Below are 23,825 nucleotides of genomic sequence, written 5' to 3'. Positions count from 1 at the left end.
CGACGGAAATACGCGTCGAAATACTATATGTGGGCATTGGAACCTGAAAACTATAGAATCTAATAGCTGCGTCCTTTGGCATTTGCCCTAAAGGAAAAATAAAAACATCTATACTCACATGTGCCTTACTGGGCCATTCACTGGGAAGCTGCTGCTCTTCTCCTGTCCCTCCGGCAGCCATCTGATCGCAGAGCAGAAGCTGGCAAAGTTTCAGCTTCCGCCACTGCTTCGACCACTACTGGACGGCGAGTACTGCTGCCCAGGTCAGTGGTTGATGCGTCACAAGTGACGCGTTGCCCAATGATTCGACTGGCCGCGTCTAACCTCCAAAGTCCTCGGAGAGTCGACAACGAGTGCGCATGTGCCCCCCTTCCCAGCGTGCTTGCGAACTCACCGTTGACTCTCCGAGGACATCAGAGGTTAGATGTGACCAGGTCGACGAGAGTGCACAGGAGCCGCTGGAGATGACCCCTCATGCGGCAGTTAAACAAGGGAGGGAAGAAGCACACTTCGACCTCTGCCCCGTCTCCTCTCCTGAGGATGCTTCTGCATCATGCAGGGACACTTCTCTCTCTGCCCCCGTCTCCTTTCCTGAGGGTGCTTCTGAATCATACAGGGACACTTCTCTCTCTGCCCCCGTCTCCTCTCCTGAGGGTGCTTCTGCATCATGCAGGGACACTTCTCTCTCTGCCCCCGTCTCCTCTCCTGAGGGTGCTTCTGCATCATGCAGGGACACTTCTCTCTCTGCCCCCGTCTCCTTTCCTGAGGGTGCTTCTGAATCATGCAGGGACACTTCTCTCTCTGCCCCCGTCTCCTCTCCTGAGGGTGCTTCTGCATCATGCAGGGACACTTCTCTCTCTGCCCCTGGCTCCTCTCCTGAGGGTGCTTCTGCATCATGCAAGCACACTTCTTCCCCTCCCCCCTCTTGTGTCCCAGAGGTTGCCTTCCTCTCCCGGCATGTATTTATCACATACTTGTTTTGATGGGGAGAGACATCACTGCTATGTGCACAGTTCTCTCCCTGCCTCCCACATGGTCCAATAGAGCTGTTCCTCATAACTTTCTGTCTCCCAGTTTCAGTTTTCAGGGAGGAGGGAGCGCCCACCATTTGCTTGTGGCTCCTGTTCTCCTCCTTGCTCTTGCCAGCAGTGCCGCCTCTCCTCTTTCTCATAGTCCTCTGGTCCAGAGCTCTCAGCTGTACTGGGTTAGTGATGAGTACAGACGGCTGGAAGGCTTCTTTTTGTTGCTTTAGGGCTAATGCCCACGGCTGGATTTCTGCCACGTGAAACACGGTGGAAATCTGCAGCATTATCCCACAGCTATAAGGGTCTATTGAACCTAATAGCTCAATGTTCTACCCCGGAATTCCGCAGCATGCTCTAATTGCTGCGGAAAAACGCGTGGTCGGCTTCCATTGTAGTCAGAGGAAGACGACTGTCACGTGATACTTCCGCTGTGAGCACAGCGGAAGTATCGCGTTATTACGTGTCACGGCCCACTGCCGGCCGCATGGTCGCCCACCGCTGGCACGTCATGCACTGGACTATGCTGGTGCACTGAACGGGACTAGAGCGGCGGATCCGGAGAGGTGAGTATGGGGTCTTTGGGGGGCGCCGTGATGGACCCCACTGCCATATTCCGCTGGTGTAGTCCGTCACCGTTGTGGGCATGAGGCCTTAGTAGACACCTGGATGGAGCTGGCTTACAGTGCAGCCATCTTGCTCTGCATGCTGGACACGTTCCTCTGGGAATATACATTTATAACCACCTTTGATACTATCAGTAACGGTATGAATCTCGGAGGGGGTCTCTGAATCAGTGGAGATTGTGATTTTACACTGATGAGGGGCAGACACCCCGCAACAGCTGTCTGTGGATGGTTTTACTTGTTTAAAAGCAGGTCATACATGCACAATTCTAATGGCCAAAGGCAAAAAATACCCATGGGTGATATCCCCTAAAATCTAATCTAAATACTTTATTATTCAAAAAGACAACATGGAATAATATAATAAATAAAGGGGCAAATAGTGGTAGTAATCAAATGTGACCATCAGTCATCAATTAGTATCACGCGTGTAATTGTGCATATACACGCTAAAACACAGGTCTGGATCACCAACTTCCAAAAGCCTATGTAGAGATTACTAAATAAGCACCACCAAAACCCTATTAAAATCTAATCTATAGTCTCCAATAGGTGGCGCTGCAGAGGTATTGTTCCATCTTCCTTATTTGGAGATTAGGAGATATGAGAAATCCAGAGCAGAGGTAACACGCTGACCTATACACTTTCACTTTCCTTGTCACTGGACTATTTAGGCCTCCGGCACACGGGCAGGTTGGATCCCCCATGTGGGATTCCTGCAGCAGAGTTCGACCCGGTGCCCGGCCGGTGACCTCAGCTTACCTGTCTGGCGGCTTCTGCACACGCTGCAGATGTGCTGGCCGGCACTCCATTGCACGTGCGCAGCAGCTCCTCCCCCCTGCCCCGCTGGGTGGTGACCCATATCCCGCGATACTTCTGCAGTGTTCACTGCAAAATGCCGGCTGTGCGTAACCCGTGCAAAATCGCAGCATGCTGCGATTTATTCTCCACAAGCGGAAATTGATTTCCACTTGTGGAGATAAAATGGGGTTTTGCTATTGAATAGTATGGGCTGTATTTGCTGCAGAGTCCGAAGGCCTGCTGCGGACTCTGCAATTCAAATACACCTGTGTGCAGGAGGCCTTACTGTTATGCTCACCCCTCCTTGGTGTATATCTAGGTGCTATTAATCACATCTATGCCCTTTTATCCTGCCTGTGTTTTTTTATCTAAGTGTAAATTAAGTTCACCATGTCTGTGCCCTCCCATGTGATCATGTGAATTTTTTTTATATAAATACGTCTTTAGATCTGTTCTATTATGCCTGAGGAAGGACCTTGAGTAGGTGTGAAAGCTCACTATAACTCATGTATTTTTGTTAGCCATTAAAAGGTATCATATCTACAAGATTACTTGGTTTCTCTTACTGGGAACAATCACAATCTTCAGTATAACGCTCCTATTGTTTTCATTGGGGCCTCGCGGACATGTGTTCGACTTTTGAGCGCTATCTGCTCCATTTTACCATGTTTAGCGCACCTCATTACCTATCACAATGATGGGATGCGCTAAATCCCGTTGTTGGAGGAAGGAACCTGCGTCCAAAAACTCAAGTAAAATCGCGGGAAAACAAACTTGCAGCGTTTTGCCAGTTGCATGTGTGAGAGTGGCCTAACTGACTGCTGGAGCACAGTGCCGCTACCACTATACTACCGGATTTAGGTATCTGACCTTGCTTACAGTAAACGGTCACTGGTGGCAACATGTATATCTTGGGGCGTGTAAGACTGTGTTTGGGGGTGATTTATGCTCCTTCCTGCCACAAGTACAGGATAGCAGGAGTAAAAGTCGGTGAACCCCCTGCAGTCGCGGCCATGTCATGCGCTGAGAAGGCCTGCGTAATCACAAGCACTTAGGGGTTAAAAAAAAGATGTTAATACGGCTCAAAAGGCGAGAAGGTAAATATCCATCTAGCTAACTGTAGTTTTTATTGGTACCATTTTGGGTGCATATAATGTATTGTAAAACTTTATTAACTGAACGCTTATTTTTTTCCAGCATTAATATTGCAGTCTAAATTACATTTTTTTATTTGTACTGAGGGTCGGTACAATTATATATATATTTTTAGGTTTTTCCACTCTTGCAGATTAAGAACCCTTTAAAAAAAAAAATTAATGCATCGCTGCGTTCAAAATCCCTGGGGAGCAGTCTGTGTGAAAGACGGGAAAGAAAGGGGGAGCAGTGTATATGAGAGACGGGGAAACTATGGGGAGCAGTCTGTGTGAGAGATGGGGAAACTATGGGAAGCAGTGTATATGAGAGACGGGTAAACTATGGGGAGCAGTCTGTGTGAAAGATGGGGAAACTATGGGGAGCAGTCTGTGTGAGAGATGGGAAAACTATGGGGAGCAGTCTGTGTGAGAGATGGGGAAACTATGGGGAGCAGTGTATATGAGATACGGGTAAACTATGGGGAGCAGTCTGTGTGAGAGATGGGGAAACTATGGGGAGCAGTCTGTGTGAAAGACGGGAAAGCTAGGGGGAGCAGTGTATATGAGAGTCGGGGAAACTATGAGGAGCAGTCTGTGTGAGAGATGAGGAAACTATGGGGAAAAGTCTGTGTGAGAGATGGGGAAACTATGGGGAGCAGTCTGTGTGAGAGATGGGGAAACTATGGGGATCAATCTGTTTGAGAGACGGGGAAACTATCGGGAGCAGTCTGTGTGAGAGACGGGGAAACTATAGGGAGCAGTCTGTGTGAGAGACGGGGAAACTATGGGGAGCAGTCTGTGTGAGAAACGGGGAAACTATGGGGACCAGTCTGTGTGAAAGAAGGTGAAACTATGGGGAGCAGTCTGTGTGAGAGACGGGGAAACTATGGGGAACAGTCTGTGTGAGAGATAGGGAAACTATGGGAAGCAGTCTGTGTGAGAGATGGGAAAACTATGGGGAGCGGTCTGTGTGAGAGATGGGGAAACTATGGGGAGCAGTCTGTGTGAGAGGTAGGGAAACTATGGGGAGCAGTCTGTGTAAGAGATGGGGAAACTATGAGGAGCAGTGTATATGAAAGAAGGGGAAACTATGGAGAGCAGTCTGTGCGAGAGACGGGGAAACTATGGGGAGCAGTCTGTGAGAGATGGGGAAACTATGGGGATCAGTCTGTGTGAGAGATGAGGAAACTATGGGGAAAAGTCTGTGTGAGAGATGGGGAAACTATGGGGAGCCGTCTGTGAGAGATGGGGAAACTATGGGGATCAATCTGTGTGAGAGACGGGAAAACTATAGGGAGCAGTCTGTGTGAGAGACGGGGAAACTATGGGGAGCGGTCTGTGTGAGAAACGGGGAAACTATGGGGAGCAGTCTGTGTGAAAGAAGGTGATACTATGGGGAGCAGTCTGTGTGAGAGACGGGGAAACTATGGGGAACAGTCTGTGTGAGAGATGGGGAAACTATGGGAAGCAGTCTGTGTGAGAGATGGGAAAACTATGGGGAGCAGTCTGTGTGAGAGATGGGGAAACTATGGGGAGCAGTCTGTGTGAGAGATGGGGAAACTATGGGGAGCAGTCTGTGTGAGAGGTAGGGAAACTATGGGGAGCAGTCTGTGTAAGAGATGGGGAAACTATGAGGAGCAGTGTATAGGAAAGAAGGGGAAACTATGGAGAGCAGTCTGTGCGAGAGACGGGGAAACTATGGAGAGCAGTCTGTGTGAGAGATGGGGAAACTATGGGGAACAGTGTATATAAGAGACGGGGAAATTATGGGGAACAGTCTGTGTGAGAGATAGGAAAACTATGGGAAGCAGTCTGTGTGAGAGATGGGAAAACTATGGGGAGCAGTCTTTGTGAGAGATGGGGAAACTATGGGGAAAAGTCTGTGTGAGAGATGGGTAAACTATGGGGAGCAGTCTGTGTGAGAGGTAGGGAAACTATGGGAAGCAGTCTGGATGAGAGATGGGGAAACTATGGGGAGCGGTCTGTGTGAGAGATGGGGAAACTATGGGGAAAAGTCTGTGTGAGAGACAGGGAAACTATGGAGAACAGTCTGTGTGAGAGATGGGGAAACTATGGGGATCAGTCTGTGTGAGAGACAGGGAAACTATGGGGAGCAGTGTATATGAGAGACGGGGAAACTATGGGGAGCAGTGTATATGAGAGACAGGGAAACTATGGGGAGCAGTCTATGTGAGAGAGCAGGGCGTCTTATAGAAGCAGGTGAAGATCAGCATTCTTGGAATGATCCTGCACACTTATTTAAAACAGACACTCAGCCTCTGGATGTGAACAAGAACATTTCCAATTTATGCAATGGATGAGCTTTACTTCTATAAAATGAGTAAACATACAATAAATATATATATATATATATATAACACGATCTTTACATGTAAATCACACATTTACAAATTTTTGTGGACACACATATGGGCTCAACGTTGCAGAAAATTTGGCCATAAACATGCAGTAACTACTAAAGTGGCCATACAAATCATTTCAGATGCTGAGATTGCTGTAAGAGTTCAGAGCTCCAGTGAGGTACTTCTTTTACTTTGAATGGTGGTGACATGAGATAAAAGTGACCGACCGTGATAAAGATGGCCAAAGCATAAGACATGAATAGAACCACCATTAATCAAATCCCCCCGCTACAGTCCCCTCCTCCTCCTCCACCTCCTCAGTCCCCTTCTCCTCCTCCACCTCCTCAATCCCCTCCTCCACCTCCACAATCCCCTCCTCCACCTCCACCTCCACAATCCCCTCCTCCTCCTCCTCCTCCTCCTCCACAATCCCCTCCTCCTCCTCCACCTCCACAATCCCCCCCTCCTCCTCCTCCACCTCCACCTCCACAGTCCCCTCCTCCTCCACCACCCCAGTCCCCTCCTCCAACGGCCAAACCTCCAGCAAAGCCTCCATGAGTAAAAAATCCAGCATGGTTGTCGCTAGAAGTACCCCAATTGGTGTCGGAACTTGAGTAGCTGCTCCTGGAATCCTGATTTAGTCTGTACATCTATTCAGAAAAATGAAAAAAAAAACCATAATATTCAATTAATAAGTGACCAACTTCACATCTTATCATCTCAGTCTACATGGATGGGGTTAGGATGATAAAATCTATTGTATGTGGATGTAATAGTTCATCAAATAAGGGTGATTATCCTGTACCCCAAGTGTCTGTGTCATTTTTCTGGACCCAAAGTGTACCCTGCGTCAATGTATGACCATCGTATACTGCTATCTCACACCCATATCCCACCATTAGAATGAACCCTGTACAAGGTCCCTGTAAGCTACATGAAGTGTTGAGCCATAAACTACTAATGTTAGTAAATGAAGCAAAAGCCAATATCAAACAGTAACACCCCACCAGCATCTGATGAAAATCTTCCAATACAGTAGTCATTAGAGAGGTGCCTCCATCACTACCGCTACATGTAGATGCTAGAACTATATAACTACAGGGTGGTGATGGAAGAGCTCATGAAGCATCTCGCTGATCTTTCCTAGGACCATCCGTGGTGTCCACAACTCACCATGTACAGGAACATAGCCAAGATAGCAGTTTTCAATGTTGCCTCCATGTCCATCGGAAACTGGAAGATGACTTTAGAAGATTTCCTTTTTCCCTCTGTGGTTATTTTGGCCACCGGACAGGATCCATTTACACTGATTATCTAATGAAAAGTCAACATTGTGGACCATTATGGTTGGACCAAGACATAGAAGGGAAGTTAACCACATAGCCATACAACCTCACAATGGAAACACACAATCCGACACATCTCTATGAAAGGATTAGTCAATATTCTCATTGGGGCTCCCTTTGCATCTCAGGGAGCCAATTTTATAAGACACCAACTAACCTATCCAGATGTTAGGATGAAACCAGAGAACCCACAGGAAACAAGAACTCGGGTGAACATAGAAGGCATCAATCAATGGTCCTTGATGCATCCATAGTTTAGGCCTCACCTCAATAATTTTCTCCGGATGGGATAAGGGCAGCTCAGCAGTGAATGCAGGCTCTCCATACCTCATCTCAATTGAGGCATTCATTTTACGAGAAGAGTTCCAAACTTTGACGAAACCTATGGTGGACGTTGGAAGGACTGTGATCTTTAGCTAGAGAACAAAAAGGAATTTTGTTAAAACTTTTGTATCCCATCACAGAAAGAATCTAAGGATTTTTTCATGAATTTGCTCTAGCTACCACCTCAAAGTGGCGGTCTTTCTTCCGAAAGCCTCGGACATCAGTTGTTTTTGCTGGCGGAAGCTCCAGCCTCTGCAGGAAAAATGAACTAATACACTCCGAAACATTAAAATTACAACACCAAGAAGGAAAGTTTGTGGAGTTATGGAAATCGCAGGATCGATAGATGTGTTAATGATATGCAAATGATGAAAAAATGGAAACAGAATATTAAAAACACCTCCATTTATTCAGTATCGGGTAAGAGCGCCACAAACAGAAATTCATTCACTTACATACCTTGGCATGCTACCATTGAAATTATTAATGGTTGTCAGAGAAATGTTCTACTTTACTGAATGTACTTGGGCATGTAAATCATCAAGATCCACTGCTGGCAGCTCCATTTGCAATTGCCAACCAAAGACATCCCAGATGTGCTCAATGGGAATTAAGTCCGGAGACACTGCAGGTCGTGGTAAGAGGTTTTTGTCATGCAAGCTGCTCACAGTTGCACAAGCAACATGAAGCCTGGCGTTGTTGTGTTGAACAATGGCTCCTAGGACACTATGGAGAAATGGCGGTATCGGTGGTTCCAAGACCAAATCAACATAATGCTGAGCTGTTAGTGTACCTAGAATGGAGACTAGAAGGGTCCAGCTACCATACATTATGTCACCCCACACCAAAATCCTGGAAGTAGAACTGGTATGGCATTGCCCACATGGTCTCCAGACCAATCTCCAGCTATCATCGCATCTGAGGCAAAAGCCAATCTCATTGCTGAGAAGAATAGACCTCCGTTCCAGCGCGACTGCCGATTTGCTTTGCACCACGATAACCTTTAAGGGGGTGTGGCCTGAGATTAATGGAACACCGGTTGCTGGAATGGCAGACCAAGGCCTTCCTGTTCAAAGATTCTGTCCCTCTTAGTTTGCCACAAGTAGTGATAACTAGTACGATAACGAACAGGCAGTATTATACAATCATACCACAGGACTATCTGATTTTTGAGGTTTTATGTTGTTGAAACTTGCTTTTGATCTGGCTTTTATACCATTGAAACCCCTTTTATACCATTGAAGCTGCCATAGATTGGAGCTAGGTGCTTGGAAATGTAATAATTTGCAAATCTTAGCAACACCTTCTAATTCCTCGATTTGCATAACCTTATAGCTTATCCTTCTTGGTGTTACAATTTCAATGTTGAGGAACGTATATACCAGCCAGCCGAATGAAGGGCTACCAATAGAACATATGGATGGTCTGGGCCCATAAATTGCAAAGCACCAACTTCGATGCGTTTTTGACATTAGAAAGTCCCATTGACAATCGCGTGAAAAAAACGCAGCGATATCGCAGCGTTAAAAAACGCAAGTGGGTAAGATCCCTTACTCAAAGAGCGGTCCAGAACAGGTGACACCAACCAACATACCCATGTGGCTGTCATTATGGGACAACATCTTTACAAAGCTACAAGGCCATTATGTTTACATGGCAAGATCTGCATCTAGTGTGCATTTTGATTGCCTGTTCATTGTCTCCCGTTCTTGAAATACTTTGTTAAAGGCGTTGTCCATCTTACTTTTAAAGTGGGATTGTCTAAATTGTACCCCTGCTGGGATTCCCAGAGATTGGCTGAATCTGTGGGGAAACCTTGAAGTAATCATGCAATTTTCCTGCAGCGCCACCACAGGAGAAAATAAGCATTGCACGGTGTCCATTCAAGTCAATAGATTGTTATAGAAATGTAGAACAGGATGGGAAGTCCAGAGAGAGAGATGCTCTTTGTAACCGCCCTCCACTTTGGTCAAGACCAGAGGATGCTGAACAGAAGAGCCACTCTATTAAAGGGATTTTAACACCAAAGAAATGGAGTCCCTATCAATAGCGTAGGGGTAAATATGTGATCGCTGGGGCTCTGAGCATCAGTACTCCCAGTGATCTAAAGAATGGAGCCTCTGAATGACCCACTTAGATGGAGCGTCGCTGTGCATGTGCCAAAACCTCTACATTTACTTCTATGGGATGGAGGGAGATTGCTGAGGGCATCGATCTTTGCTCTGCCATAGAAGTGAATGGAGCTGTAGTCAATCATGCACACCACTGCTCTATTAATATGGGGCATTCGGACCCCCGGCAATCAGATATTTGTCCCTTATCCTGTGAATAAGTAATAAATGTCTTTGGTGGTAAAACCCTTTAAACGAAGAATTCTATATATGAAAATGGGTTTTCCAAACTAGCCAGATATTAAAGGGGTATTCCCATCTTGAAGATCCTTTTCAATGTGTTTGAAATCGCAAAACAATGCACTCCCAGATAAGATGCTAATACTCAAAATGCTCCGTTCTCCAGATATTGATTCCTCTGCCCCCTTCTTGTTTAGGGCTTGCACCTCATCTATAAGTCCGCCTTTTCTGCTAATTCTTTCATGGAAGAGAGAGTCAGTTTTCTAGGCAACAAGCAGTAATCAACCGGAGGACAGAGGAATCAAAATCTGAAATACCTGGAGAACGGAGCATTTTGGAAATAAACATCTTATATGTGAGAGCATTGTTTTGTGATTTCAAAACACATTAAAATAAGATGGAAATATGCCTTTAAGCATGGAGTGATCATTCAAGCATTCATATAATGTGACAGGGCAGCACTTAGAAAATAAAATTGTAATCGTGCTGTAAAGCAGGGGTGGGGCTTTGACTACCTCCCAATCCCAATGTAAGAGTGGTTGGAGTATTTGGAGCAGTCAGGATCTTACATCAGAGTCTCCTCCTCCACAGCAGTCATCTGTAGACATCGTACACAGTGAAACCACATCTCTCATTTTACGATTTCCGAATCTCAGATTGAAGGATGGTCCACAGCACTCCGACTCATGGCGTATCATGAAGATTGTCTGCCCAGATCTGGTGTAGAAAGCTAAAACAATAATTTCAGTAAGACTTGCGAATGTGAAAAGTGATATCTCAAGTAGCTTCGCACCAAACCTGGTGAATATTTGGTGGCTTTAGTTGGATTGTGGAGGAGATACTTTCTTAAAGGGTTTGAACAAAAATTGCAAATTATCCCCTATCCATTGACAATCTTTAGAATTGGACTCCCGTTTCCCACTCTGTCACCCTATAGTGACGTCACTGGTCAGCACGCCATTCATTTCAATGGGAACAAGGGAAATACCCGAGTGAGTACCGCTCAGGTATCTCGGCAGTCCCACTGACAGTGAATAGGGTGGTGGGGCGCATGCACGACCAGTGCCTGATTCATTTTCCATAACTGGAGGGCAATGCAGTAGCCCCACAGTAAAGAGGGTGGGGGACACAGGAGTGAGATCCCCACCGATCATCAAGTAATTCTATGGATAGGGGATAACTTGCAATTTTGGTTCAACCCCTTTAAGGAAAATGGGAACAATTCTGAAGAATTTTCCACCTTTGCTGAAGCTTGTTCCTGAACTTGCCGCTTACTCTTTACCAACAGTTACTAGTAGGATCCATATACATACTTATCCAAGCCTAAGGACTAAGCCGACTGGACTTGAGAAATGTATTGGATTTTGCCTCTTTGTATTCCGGCGGTCATAATTTTTCTTTCTCTTTTGCTGTCTGCGTGGCTGTATGAGCCCTCTTTCAATGAGCCACCGTTCACGGAGCTGACCTCTGCTGGAAGCACATAGCTTCCTTCTCACTGCTGTGGCCCCGCTTGGCTTTGTGGGCCAGTTCCTCATCACATAACAGAGGTGATAGAAGAGATACACGTATTAACCAGTTTGCGCCATGTTACATACATGTACATTGGATGTACGCGGAGTTTGTATAGAACAGGACTGCCGGCCAATATACGCTTCCATCTGAGCAGTCCCTCCCTTCCCTCCCCCTCACCGACTCTCTGCCTCTCTCCTCCACTCTGGCATTTGCAATGGTAGGGTGCCAGACAGGGGCGGAGCTAAGCTCAGCTCTGTCCCACCCACTCCCACTGCTGGCTGTGGACAAGATACAGGGAGGGGCGGGGGGTTAGCTCCACCGCCATCCCACCCACTCCAATTGCAAACCGCTCAGAGGGGAGGAGAGAGGTGAGGGGGGGAGGGAAGGGGGGGGCACTGCTAAGATGGAAATGTGTATCGGTCAGCCATGAAAACGCCGGCCGATATACGCTTGGGTAAATAAGCCCTAAGAACACTGACTTTTTTTTCCAATTTTGGTTTTTCCTCCCCACTTTAAAAACATCATAACTCTTTTATTCATCCAGTGTCGCCGCTGTCTGACGGCTTCGTTTTTCGCGGGGCGAGTTGTATTTTTTAATGGTCTATTTAATGTAACATATAACGTACTGAAAGACTTTTTAAAAATTCTAAGTGAAGTGAAATGAAAAAAAAAACACAATTCCACCATCTGTGATTGCGTCTTGGTCCTACGGCGTACACGCTGCAACAAAAATGAGCTGATAGCTTTATTCTAGTACAAATACTACAATACCAAATTTATATAGGTTTTTTTTTTCCTGTACAATTTTTTTTTCAAAGATATTTAATTTTTTTAAATTATTTTCTGTCGCCATCTTCTGACTGCCATAACTCTTTAATTTTTTCATCGACCTACCGTAGCTGTGCGGGGCTCATTTCTTGCGGGACATCCTGTAGTTTCCGTTGGTACCATTTTGAAATACATATGACTTTTCGATCGCTTTTTATTACATTTTTCTTGGGGATAGGGGGGGGGGGGGGACCAAAAAAGCGCAATTCTGGCCTTCTTTATTTTTTTTCCCATGCAGAGTATATAATGCATTACTTATATCAATCTGACTTTTACGGATGCAGCAATACCAAATAGGTATTTTTGTTTTATTATTTTGATTATTTTTTTTATAAATATGGCAAAAGGTTTATTTTTTTACTTGGCCAAGAACATGTGATGCTTTGATAAATAAAAATAAGCCCTAGCTTATGTAAAAAAAGAACAACAATATTCACCTAGCAGCCGGCGTTTGGGTCCTCGCGCTGGTCTCCGTCGCTGCTGCAGCTTGCCGTGTCCTCCTTCACGTGAATGAATGATGTCAATGAATGGCTGTGATTGGTTAAACCAGCGGTGGCTTTCATTGGCTGACGTGGTGCTGGATTAACCAATCAGAGCTGTAGCTTGCTGGAGGCGGGGTATTCAAGCCCCACTTCCAGGAAGAACTGCTCTGTTGGTGTGGAGGACACGGCAGGCTGCAGCAGCGATGGAGAGCAGCGCGAGAACCCGAACGCCAGCTGCTAGGTAAGTATTAGACACCCCCGAGCCAGCCCCCCGTGTATAAGGCGCAGTTAGACTTTTAACCCAAAAATGGGCAAAAAACTGCATCATATACATGGAAAAATATGGTAGTTTTAGAGGAAAGGGGTTGTGTATCCCTAAATAACAGTTTAGCTTGGGTGCTGTGCCCAGCTGGCTGGTTAGTTTCCTGTGGGCAGGGCTCCCAGGAAGAGTACCAGCTCTGGGCTATAAAGGTGTATTCGGGCCAGCGGGAGCACGGTCAGGGGCAAAGGCCAAAGATTGGTTGATGAAAAAAACTGATTGGTAAGTCTTCTCACCAGTTCACCCGTATCAAAGTGCAGTGTGATTACTTAAGGTTTAAGAGAGGGTGGGAAGGGTTAACTGCGCAAATCTTCAAGCCCCTATTCAAGTATTTTCACTGTGTAAAAGTAGGGAAAAAATTGTATTGCCATAATTGTACAGAACGACAGAATAAAGTTAACGTCATTTATATTGCATGGTGAACGCTGTGAAAAATTGAAAACTAAAAAAAAATAAAAAAATAAAAAATAGCTGCATTTTCTATTCCTCCCCCAAAAATGTCTAAAACTTTTTAAATAGATCCCAATAAATGGTGTAATCAAAGAATGTAACTCGTAATATTTGGTGACGTCAACAGAAAAATAAAGTTTTGGTTCTCAGAAACTGCTGATGAGAAAAAACAAAAATAAAAGCACAACGTCCTGAAGATGAAGACGGACTGCGGGGGTTAAAAGATCAAAGAAATATTGGATCCAAAAATGACACTCTGATAAAAGGTGGAGATTAGAGATGAGCGAACGTACTCGGATAAACACTACTCGTCCGAGTAATGTGCTTTATCCGAGTACCGCTGTGCTCGTGCTCAAAGATTCGGGACGCGCTGCGGAGCGGGGAGCTGCAGGGGAGAGCGGGGAGGAACGGAGGGGAGATCTTTCTCTCCTTCTCTCCCGCCCGCTCTGCCCCGCTCCCCGCTGCGACTCACCTGTCAGCCGCAGCGGCACCCGAATCTTTGAGCACGAGCACAACGGTACTCGGATAAGGCACATTACTCGGACGAGTAGTGCCTATCCGAGTACGTTCGCTCATCTCTAGTGGAGATTCAGATTAGATTGTCGTTAGGGCTGATAATTGTATTTTCTCACCATTTTCTTCTAGCGTGACCTCGTCAACCTATGGAGAAAAGAGAAAATAGTCTCATAAATGCAATGACTTAAAGGGGGTGTCCTTACCAGGACCTGCAGTCTCGGAACCTGCACTTCTGTCCTGGTCCCAACAATGGTCACTTGGTCTGGACCCTCTCTGTGCCCATCACATCATCGGAGGGGGGTGGCTGTACAGCTTATCTTACTAGCCGAGAGTAAAAAAAAATATTTGTAACAGCAAGGAATGTCCAAAAATAATAAAAGAAAAAATAAGCCATACTTACCGGCCAGATGTCATTCCCCTCTCCCTTCCCCCAGGTCCAGTGCAGGAGCCCTGATCCGCACCAATCACAGGCCTCAAGGGGTTGTCTGGGATTTTTGATATTTTTTCCCTTGATGACCTATTCTCAGGATAGGTCATCTACGGATGATCAGTGGGATTTTATCCCTCGAAATCCCTGCCAATCAGTTGATTCCTGGTGCGGCTGTTCATAGTGTAGTGGCCCAGGCTGGTATTGCAGGCACAGTTGGCACTGAATTAAATGTAAACTGAGCCTGCAGTACCAAACCAGCCCACTGCAATGTTGACAGGGATATCTGCTTCTAGCACTGACCACATATGCAGTAGTGCTGTGAATCAGCTGATCAGTGGGGTTTCTCAGTGGCTGACCCTTACTGTAGTGCTCCAGAGTTAACGGGGCCCCTCAATAATGTATGCATGCATTTGTCTTGTGCCTATGTGTTGTCAGTGTCTTCTATGTTGTATGAATACGATGTGTATTGCCTAGCTGCAGCACTGAATGGGTTAACTGTCTGGTATGTGAGATGTTTGGAAAATGTATCTTGTTGTTTGTCACGTGATCGTGCCAAATGTATGTGATTGTAAGAGGTTCTGAAAGAGAGTCTGGTGTTCTGTTCTGGTCTTGCAAGAGTGAGGAGCGTTGGTGGAGCTGCAAGTGAACCACACAGATACCATCAGTTCTGTGTGGGCTGGAATGGAAGAGGTTGAAAGGTATTCTCAACCTTCCCTGGGCCTGTTTTACCCAGGAGATGCCGGTGATATCCTGAACCACTGATGGATGGAGAGAGAGTGGAACTGCCATGCAGCGTGAAGTGCCTGCCTGCCAAATGTGAGTGCCGACCGGTAGAGAGCTGGAGCGTGTAAAGGAGAACTGGGACAGAACCCCGCAGATAACTGGGACTGTAGCTTCTTCTGCTATCCTGTGATTTCCTCCCTGTTGCACCACTTTGTGATTTTGCACTGCTTTCCTGCTGGCGTGAGTTTATGCCTTTTGTTGGATTGCAAATATTTTTTAAGTAAGCGAGCTCTGAAGACTGTTCCTGGCTTTGCTCCTTAAAAGTTTCCCTGTGTGTGTGGACCACTTTTTTCATCATCTGGATTTCACCGCAGAGGAAGGAACGGTGGTGTCACCCGTGACAGGACTGTTGAAGGTAAACCACATATTGGGTTACCCCCGTGCAAGCCCCCCCAGCGGTAACTTAGACGGGTCCCGTGCTACCCTCAGGGTGGGAGATGGTAGAGACCCATGACAAGGCCCAAACTCTACCCTGCTGTCTCCTTGGCAGTGGACCCGCTCGTCGGACGCTGCACTGCCAATTATCTATTGATGGCCTATCCCAAGAATAGGTCATGAATAGAAAAAATCCTCTAAGTCCCATTTTTTTTTTAATGTTGAAAAACCCCTTTAATTAATTGACCCTTCCTGTATATGGAGGTCAAAGAAAGCTCCTAACCCTGGTGATACTGACTATATGACATTATATCCCTCAGGATAGCCCACCTTGACATGTATATTGATTATGTGATACATTGGTTCTCTTACCTCTACAAGACACTCAAGTCCCGGAGGCACCACTGCCCTGGGGTTGTAGAGCTGCTTCCCCTGGAAAGATTTAGATGTGTTCTGCCACTGAGGTTGGGTTTTGATGGGTTCAGCTTTATTGTCCCCGGAATGTCCTGTATAAATCAGCATATATATATAAATATCTCATATACAAAAGGTTGATATATACAAGATATAGACTCTAAGGAAGATACATGGAGCAGAGGTGAAGAGGATGCCCATAGCAAGAAACATGCCCAAGGCTGGCTCATTCTGTACTTATCTCTATATAGGGTGGGAGCAAAGCTTATTGCCTCTCCCATCCCTTGTAGAACAGAGCCACGTGGCCTCCAACTCTAGATAATTCCCCTTTCCTTCATTGCTGTAAATGTTGGAGAGGCAGCCCAATAACATGGGCGATGGGCTGTGCCTCAGGTGCTGGGTGCCGGTGAGACCAACAATAAGCATTTTGTTTGCACGGAGTATTTAAATACCGGGGGGGGGGGGGGGGGGGGGTCGAAAAATGAATCTTTGTACCGAATGCAGGAATGCCACGGTATGACTGCGTGTTAATGTAATTGAGCTTCGCTTCCTAATAATCTGAATCTAATCTGAAGTTTACGATCCGAGTGACTTAAGGCCCATTTAGACACAACGATTATCGCTCAAAAGTCACTCAAAAGGCATAATCGTTGTGTGCATTTACCCGGCAAGATGATCGCTCAAAATTCGCTTAAACGGCCATTTGAGTTACAGTTTCGAGCGTTCACTTTGCATAAGTGTATAAATGAAGGCTAATGCTGTATGCAGAAGACAAGAGGGACCGCTATCTTCTGCATACAGCTCTTGTCTTCTTGGAGTGCTGAGCTAGTATCCAGCTGAGCGCTCCGAGTGGGGTATGCAGAACACAGCTGGAGAGCTGTCTTCTTCATACTCCGGTTGTGTTCTCCGGGCGAAATACAAGCTGAAACAATAGTATCAGCAATATCCCGCTGAGAACTCGGCGTGCTGCACTGATAAGGCTGATAAGGCTCATCGTTCTCTTTCAGCTAGCTGAAAGACAACGATGAATGACTCGTTAATGAAAACTGCACAATGTCCATGCAGTTAGACCCAACGATTCTTGCTCAAAAGACAGCTTTGAGTGATTTTGGAACCTAAATTGTGAAACCGAGGCTTTATTCCCACGAGCGCATATACAGTACCCATGTGAAGCATTGGTTTCCAATGCAGCCGTTCACACGAGCAAATATACGGCGCGTAAATACACCAGTAGTGCGAAAAATAGAATATAGACACGGACGGCACATATACGCTCAGCCAAAACATAGTTCTGGAACTATGTTTTGGCCAATATACGCCGGCTGGTCCTAGAGACTCGTATGGGAGCAGGAAAAGAGAAGGGAGGGGGAGGCATTTATGCAGTGTTCAATGAGGATTTTGGCAGAGTGAGGGTTTTCTGGGGTGCGGTGTATTTTTTCACTGAAACCGACACTCGCGGTCATGTGAATGGACAAGAAAACGCTGGCCGTGATCACGCCCATTCAGGCGCTTACACAGAGCAGACATGAAAATGTAAAAATGCCGTCGCCGTATGTGCCCTCGTGGGAATAAGAAATGTGAGGGATATCGTTCAAAGGCCCTCAGAAACATGAAGATCTCAGGATGCAAATGAGAGCCCAGAAGTTAGAGGAGACCCAGTTGAAGAAAAGTTTGATGAGAAAGCTAAAAGCACATGAAGCCCAAGTCCAGGAGCTTGGACAGAAACATGCCCAAACTGTGGAGGAACTGTATGAACACCTCAACCAATTCAAAAAGGTGAAAGAAAATAGGGAAGAGGCCAACAGACTCTGGAAAGTGAGCAGAATGACTTGACCAAGGAGGTAAAGGTGCTACTGCAAGGCAATGGAGAACACAAGAGAGAGAGGGTAGAGTCCAAACAGAGCTATCTGAGAAGATGAACAGATTGAAGGAGGAAACTCATCAGAAGCTTGGCCTTAGTACAAAACAAACACATGGAAGATGAGAGAAATGTGTTCCTGGGGCAACTGGAGGCTCCTGAGAAAGAGACCATAGCTCCTTCCTTGACACACACCGGAAGAGGCCCATGAAATGAAGGCGGAATTAGAAAAAAATCAACAAGCAATTGTGCAAAACTTGGTTAGCTCCAAGAAGGGTGCTGAGAAGAGTTCTGGAACTGGAAAAGTACAAAAGTGTCCCAACAGCTGGTAGAAGACATGAAGACCCTGTTGGAGGGTCTTAAAGATGAGTTACAAGCAACAAGGTATGCCAAGTTGTGCTTAGAAGGTAGCCTGGAGGCCACATGTGAGCAGGTTGTGAAAATCATGATAGAGATGAAGCTATCCAGAAACTGCATGAGGTGCGGAGCAGCTGGAGGACGGCCAACGAGAGCTGGAAGACCCTAAGGCATCCAAAGAGGACATGAGGGGTCAGGATGGAGAAGGTGAGAAGAAACCGGCTGCTGCTCTCAAGCAGGTGAGCAATGCCATGTTGTAGGCTGAAAACTACAAACTACTTGTGGACCAAGGAGCGTCGGAAGCAAGAGCTGGAAGACATGGGCCAAAGGGGGGAGCTCAGCCAAAAGGAAGAGTATATTGAACCACTGCAAGAAAAGGAACACCTCTTAACTGAGGGCTACATGAGAGAAGCTTATCGGCAGACCTTGAGGCCTCGGCGGAAAGTGAGTGAAGGAGGCGGACAGAGAGAGCTGAAATATGTGCTGGAGAAGAGCATGGAGACTAGCGGTGGTCTTAAGTTGGAGCTGCAGAAGAAGATTATAACGCAAGTAGGCCGCCCTCACAGGCGCTTTTTACTGCTCTAATCACGGTACAACACTTCCATTGTTTTTAGTGGGACAGCTCAGACAGCTCCTCGCAGACACTCGATCGCGGTGCAGCAGCGGCAGGGACCCGGACGGCGCCTGCTAGGTATTGCTTTTTTTTCCGATCTTCCTTGGCTGTGTTTTGAGAACCGCGTGTTCAAAACCGCACGACAGCGCTGCTGAAACCGAAGTAAATGCAGGCATTGAACAATGCAGCGTTTTTGCTAATGCCTGTATAAGGGAGGCCCAATGGAAGTCCAACAGTCGGAGGTCTCTGATGGGGAGGCAGGGAGGGTTGCTGCTTCAGTTGAGATGCAGGAAGACGGACAAGCCAGTGATGCTGGAAGGGAGGAACGTACGGAAGAAGCTCCTACTGTGCGATGTAGACGGAAGACCATGTGCTTAATGTGCAAGAGAGCTGCAGCGCTAAACGGACGCCGGCACATGATGATCCCAGCGCGGTGCTTTAACCCCTGAGGTGCCATGAAAAGACATAAACAGAAGGAGGGGGGGTGTGGCAGTGTAGTAGCACAGATGGCCTCACGAGGGCGGTAGAGCAGTCATTCTGTTAGTAAATTAGATAAACCCCTGGGTGGGTGCGGCAGACAGGAAATAAGACCTCCGTCCCTGCGCCACTGCGTGTCTCTGAGAGACTGTAGCTCCGAGGAGCGTGGAGCCAAGTGCTGTCTGGCAGCCATGACCCGGGTATAGCAGAGTCATTACCAGCTCTAGCCTCCTTCTTCCAATGACTGACCCCGCACCCACCACATCCCGCATAATGACACTTATTCATTTTGGATAATTTGGTCACAGTAGCCATTTTATTACAAACCATTTAATTAACCCAATTTAACCATAAAACTCATTAATTAAATATTCATCATCCACCAAGAGAGGGGAGGTCCTTGTAACCCTAAAATCTGTCACCTCACCATTTAAAGTGAAATACCTTAATTTCTGCCAGCCGTACTCGGAGACCCACTAGCCTTTACAAGCCCATCTCTGCAAGAACCACCACCTGTCAGAGCCAAGAGGCGATAGACCCAACACACGCCATCCAATGAGAGAGGGGAAGGTGGGTATCCACCCCCGCCTCCCCCCTCGACCAACTTTATAACCGACTCCAAAGACCCCGCCAACCGCTGCCATGACATGTTATTAACAATGTCCCCCCTCCCCATTCTTCACATATTACATTGACCATTTCACTCCCTTGTAAGGAAGCATTCACAGGGCAGCAGGGGGCGTCATCCTTGTTCTCCTGCTGGTCTCTCTTCTCCTCTGATGTTCTTTCCCTGCACTTTTGTAACTCCTCCCATCCCCCTGCTACCCCCCCCCTTGTTTACTTTTAACCCTTTCCTCCCACTTCCCTGTTAGCCCTGTCACCTGGGCCTCTGTTCCAGTCCTTCTGACAGGGGAGGACGCCCCTAGGATGACACCCTGCTGGGTGTGTCGTGCGCATTTAGGTTATAGTAAACGTGATGCGCGGCACGCAGCCACGCCCCCTACTGTCGTTTTTTAAAAAGTGGCATGGTTTACACAATTTGGCGCAACCAGCAAAATTGTGAATTTTAACTGCAAGTATTCCAGTACAAACAAGAGGTTAATATGCCCTATCCTCTTCACGCTGAAATGGCTGATAACTGGGAGCAATAGACTGCAAGCAACGGGGCACATTTCTTATGGTGTAAATTGCGCTTTTTTAAATGCAAATCAGTCTGGACAAATTTACTATTGATTTGTGCCAAAATGCTGGGATGTTCCGCCTCTCACTCCACTCTGCAAACATGTCTAGAAAAGGGGCGGGGCTTAGGTGGGTGGAGCTTCTTAGATATTTTTGACTTATGACTTTTTTAAGTATTGTGAACATTCACTGCATATTTACGCCATCTAATTGGCTTTAATGGGCAATTTTAGCCCAAAATATGGACCAAAATAGGACATACTGTGCTGATTTACTTATTTTTCCCCCTCACATGTGTAAAACGTGTCTGAATATCGCAATGCAAACCCGTAAAAAATATAGACGGAATATAGAGTGCAAATACCCCCCTGTGAATGGGCCCGTAGACGACTATTTGAAGGCAGCCAGAATGCTATGTGGCCCCCGGTGACAGCAAGTGCCCCCTCCCTCCCCCGCTGTATATTCCATCCATGTATAGAACCAGACTGATAACTGCGACGACCCAAAACTGCATAGAAGAAGCTGCAGCACACTGGTAACAGAGAGTAATAGTCCGCGGCTGTCCTCTCCTTCACACACTGAGTGCTGGACTGAATTCCCACTCTGCATTCTGTTAGCTCCTGACCAGTCTGAAATGGCTGATACCAGGGAGCAGCAGCCTGCCCTTATCTATCCTACAGCCAGACCGTAACTGGCTGACAACAGAGGACAATAATAAATTGCCCTACTGTCATATTCCGCAGAATGAAATGACTGATACCAGAGAGCAATAGAGGGGAGGTTACAGAGAATACACAATGTAACTGATGTCCATATATGAGTATTAGGGCTCATTCACACGTGATACGCAGTGAGTAGGGCCCGTTGATCTCAGTGGGTTCCTCTACATGGGCGTGGTTTTTCATGGATGACCTATCTGGATACACATTTGCGCCATGCAAGAGCCCATTGAAATCAGTGGAAGTGCATAAATGCGCATGATATACGCAGAAAACTTCCATATTCGCTGCGCATATACGCACAAAACAAGGTGATTTTGTGCGTATTTTTTGTGTACATGTAATTTGCGCACACAAATACACGCTGGTGAAATACGCAAAAATAACGCGTATTTATATGGCTGAAATGCGCTTACGCCGTGGGATCGCGCCCTTAGATTGGGGTTCTCCAGCTGTGGTTGTCGGACCGTTGCTGAAAGCGATTCTCACAGCGTAAGTAGCGGTGCGTACATGAAGGTAGGTCACTTACCTGCAGGATATGGATCCATGTCGGGATGCTGCTCTGGGATGAGTGAGGAGGAGCAGAGCCGTGCGGATGACACACTCCTCTCACCACACCCAGATTAGATTCTCCCTATGATTATTTCCTGTTGCTTGAGGATTGTGTAAGCAGGAATTGCCTCCCCGACGGGGCTTTCCCGGCATCTATAGGGCAAACTGCAACCAACTACTCCGAGGCTCCGCTGCTGCTGGCCAGATTTCACCCTGAGGGCAGCATTAACCCCTTACTGACTGAGGCAGTGGTGGCACTGTATGCTGCTGTGTTGCCCGCACGTACAATCCGCCTGGCACACTTGCTGAGATCCAGATCTCGTGAAGCTGAGAGCTTGGAACCGATCCCAAAATGACTTATTACTGCGAAACGCTCTGCTGGCAGAGTATGATACGCAGAGGGATAGCGCACGCTGCCATTTATTTCTCTTCATATGGATACGCTTTCACTTTCTCTATTCACCGTGTATCATACTGTGTAGCCCACTCGTACAATCCGTCTCACACACTTGCTGACATTCCAGATCTCGTGAAGCTGAGAGCTTGGAACCGATCCCAAAATGACTTATTACTGCAAACCGCATTAGACGTCTGTTGTAGCCAAACAGGTTTCAGCTTCCGTGTTCTGCGCGGCCATCACCAATGTGTCACTATAGGGTGGCCATAGACGTCAGATAGGAAATCCCCAGAGACATGGATGCTTGGCGTGGTCTCATGAGCAGATTTCTTCTCAGAATGGAGGAGGGGGATCAGCTGCTGCCAGACTCTGCTGTTCCCCTTCAGACTCCGCTGTTCCCCTCCAGACTCTACTGTTCCCCTTCAGACTCCGCTGTTCCCCTTCAGACTCCGCTGTTCCCCTCCAGACTCCGCTGTTCGCCTCCAGACTCTGCTGTTCCCCTCCAGACTCTACTGTTCCCCTTCAGACTCCGCTGTTCCCCTTCAGACTCCGCTGTTCCCCTTCAGACTCCGCTGTTCACCTTCAGACTCCGCTGTTCCCCTTTAGCTTCTGCTATTCCCCTCCACACTCCGCTGTTCCCCTCCACACTCCTCTGTTCCCTCTCCACACTCCTCTGTTCCCTCTCCACACTCCTCTGTTCCCTCTCCACACTCCTCTGTTCCCTCTCCACACTCCGCTGTTGCCCTCCACACTCCGCTGTTCCCTCTCCACACTCCGCTGTTCCCCTTCAGTCACTGCTGTTCCCCTCCATATTCCACTGTTCCCCTCCACACTTTGCTGTTCCCCTTCAGACTCCGCTGCTCCCCTCCAAACTCTGCTGTTCCCCTCCAGACTCCGCTTTATTCCTTCAGACTCCGCTGTTCCCCTTCAGACTCTACTGTTCCACTCCAGACTCTGCTGTTCCCCTTCAGACTCTGCTGTTCCCTTCCAGACTCCACTGTTCCCCTCCAGACTCCGCTGTTCCCCTCCAGACTCCGCTGTTCCCCTTCAGACACCGCTGTTCCCCTCCAGACTCCACTGTTCCCCTCCAGACTTTGCGGTACCTCTTCAGACTCTGCTGTTCCCCTCCAGACTTTGCTGTTCCCCTCAAAACTCTGCTGTTCCCCTCCAGACTCTGCTCTTCCCTCTCCAGACTCCTCTATCCTTTCTAGACCCATTTGACCATGGGTGTAGATAAATGCTCATGATCCTCAGTGCAAAAGTTCATCTTGGGCCCCCAAACATCTATTAGGTTTCGTGCCGAGGGCCCTATGTGTAAATGCCGCAGGTCTCCCACAGCGTTCTACACATCACCGCCCATACGCTCTGCCGGCAGAGTATGATACGCAGAGGGATAGCGCACGCTGCCATTTATTTCTCTTCATATGGATACGCTTTCACTTTCTCTATTCACCGTGTATCATACTGTGCAGCCCACTCGTACAATCCGTCTCACACACTTGCTGACATTCCAGATCTCGTGAAGCTGAGAGCTTGGAACCGATCCCAAAATGACTTATTACTGCAAACCGCATTAAACGTCTGTTGTAGCCAAACAG

General features: G+C 47.1%; 1 protein-coding gene across 1 annotated transcript; it reads right to left on the bottom strand.

The window, feature by feature from the left end:
* Positions 1 to 1,676: 1,676 nt before the first annotated feature.
* Positions 1,677 to 22,409, bottom strand: LOC136610333 (uncharacterized). Its single transcript, XM_066589562.1, has 8 exons — positions 21,808 to 22,409; positions 16,034 to 16,167; positions 14,190 to 14,217; positions 10,536 to 10,696; positions 7,558 to 7,707; positions 7,119 to 7,259; positions 6,430 to 6,595; positions 1,677 to 1,870 (listed from the first exon to the last, which is right to left on the bottom strand). The coding sequence occupies exons 1-8, from the start codon at positions 21,824 to 21,826 to the stop codon at positions 1,677 to 1,679; spliced, it is 993 nt and encodes a 330-aa protein (XP_066445659.1). The 5' UTR covers positions 21,827 to 22,409.
* Positions 22,410 to 23,825: the final 1,416 nt, after the last annotated feature.

This window comes from Eleutherodactylus coqui, chromosome 2, assembly GCF_035609145.1.
Source record: "Eleutherodactylus coqui strain aEleCoq1 chromosome 2, aEleCoq1.hap1, whole genome shotgun sequence".
Taxonomy (NCBI): Eukaryota; Metazoa; Chordata; class Amphibia; order Anura; family Eleutherodactylidae; genus Eleutherodactylus; species Eleutherodactylus coqui.
Note: the sequence above shows the minus strand (reverse complement) of the source record. Positions and strands in the feature narration are given on the sequence as shown.

Bases quoted from the DNA above. Each gene is read 5' to 3' on its own strand.
- LOC136610333 (XM_066589562.1), bottom strand. The intron at 14,218-16,033 runs GTAAGAGAACCA...TTTTCTCCATAG, and splicing joins GACTTGAGTGTCTTGTAGAG to GTTGACGAGGTCACGCTAGA. The intron at 1,871-6,429 runs GTGGAGGTGGAG...AACCATCCACAG, and splicing joins AGGAGGAGGGGACTGTGGAG to ACAGCTGTTGCGGGGTGTCT.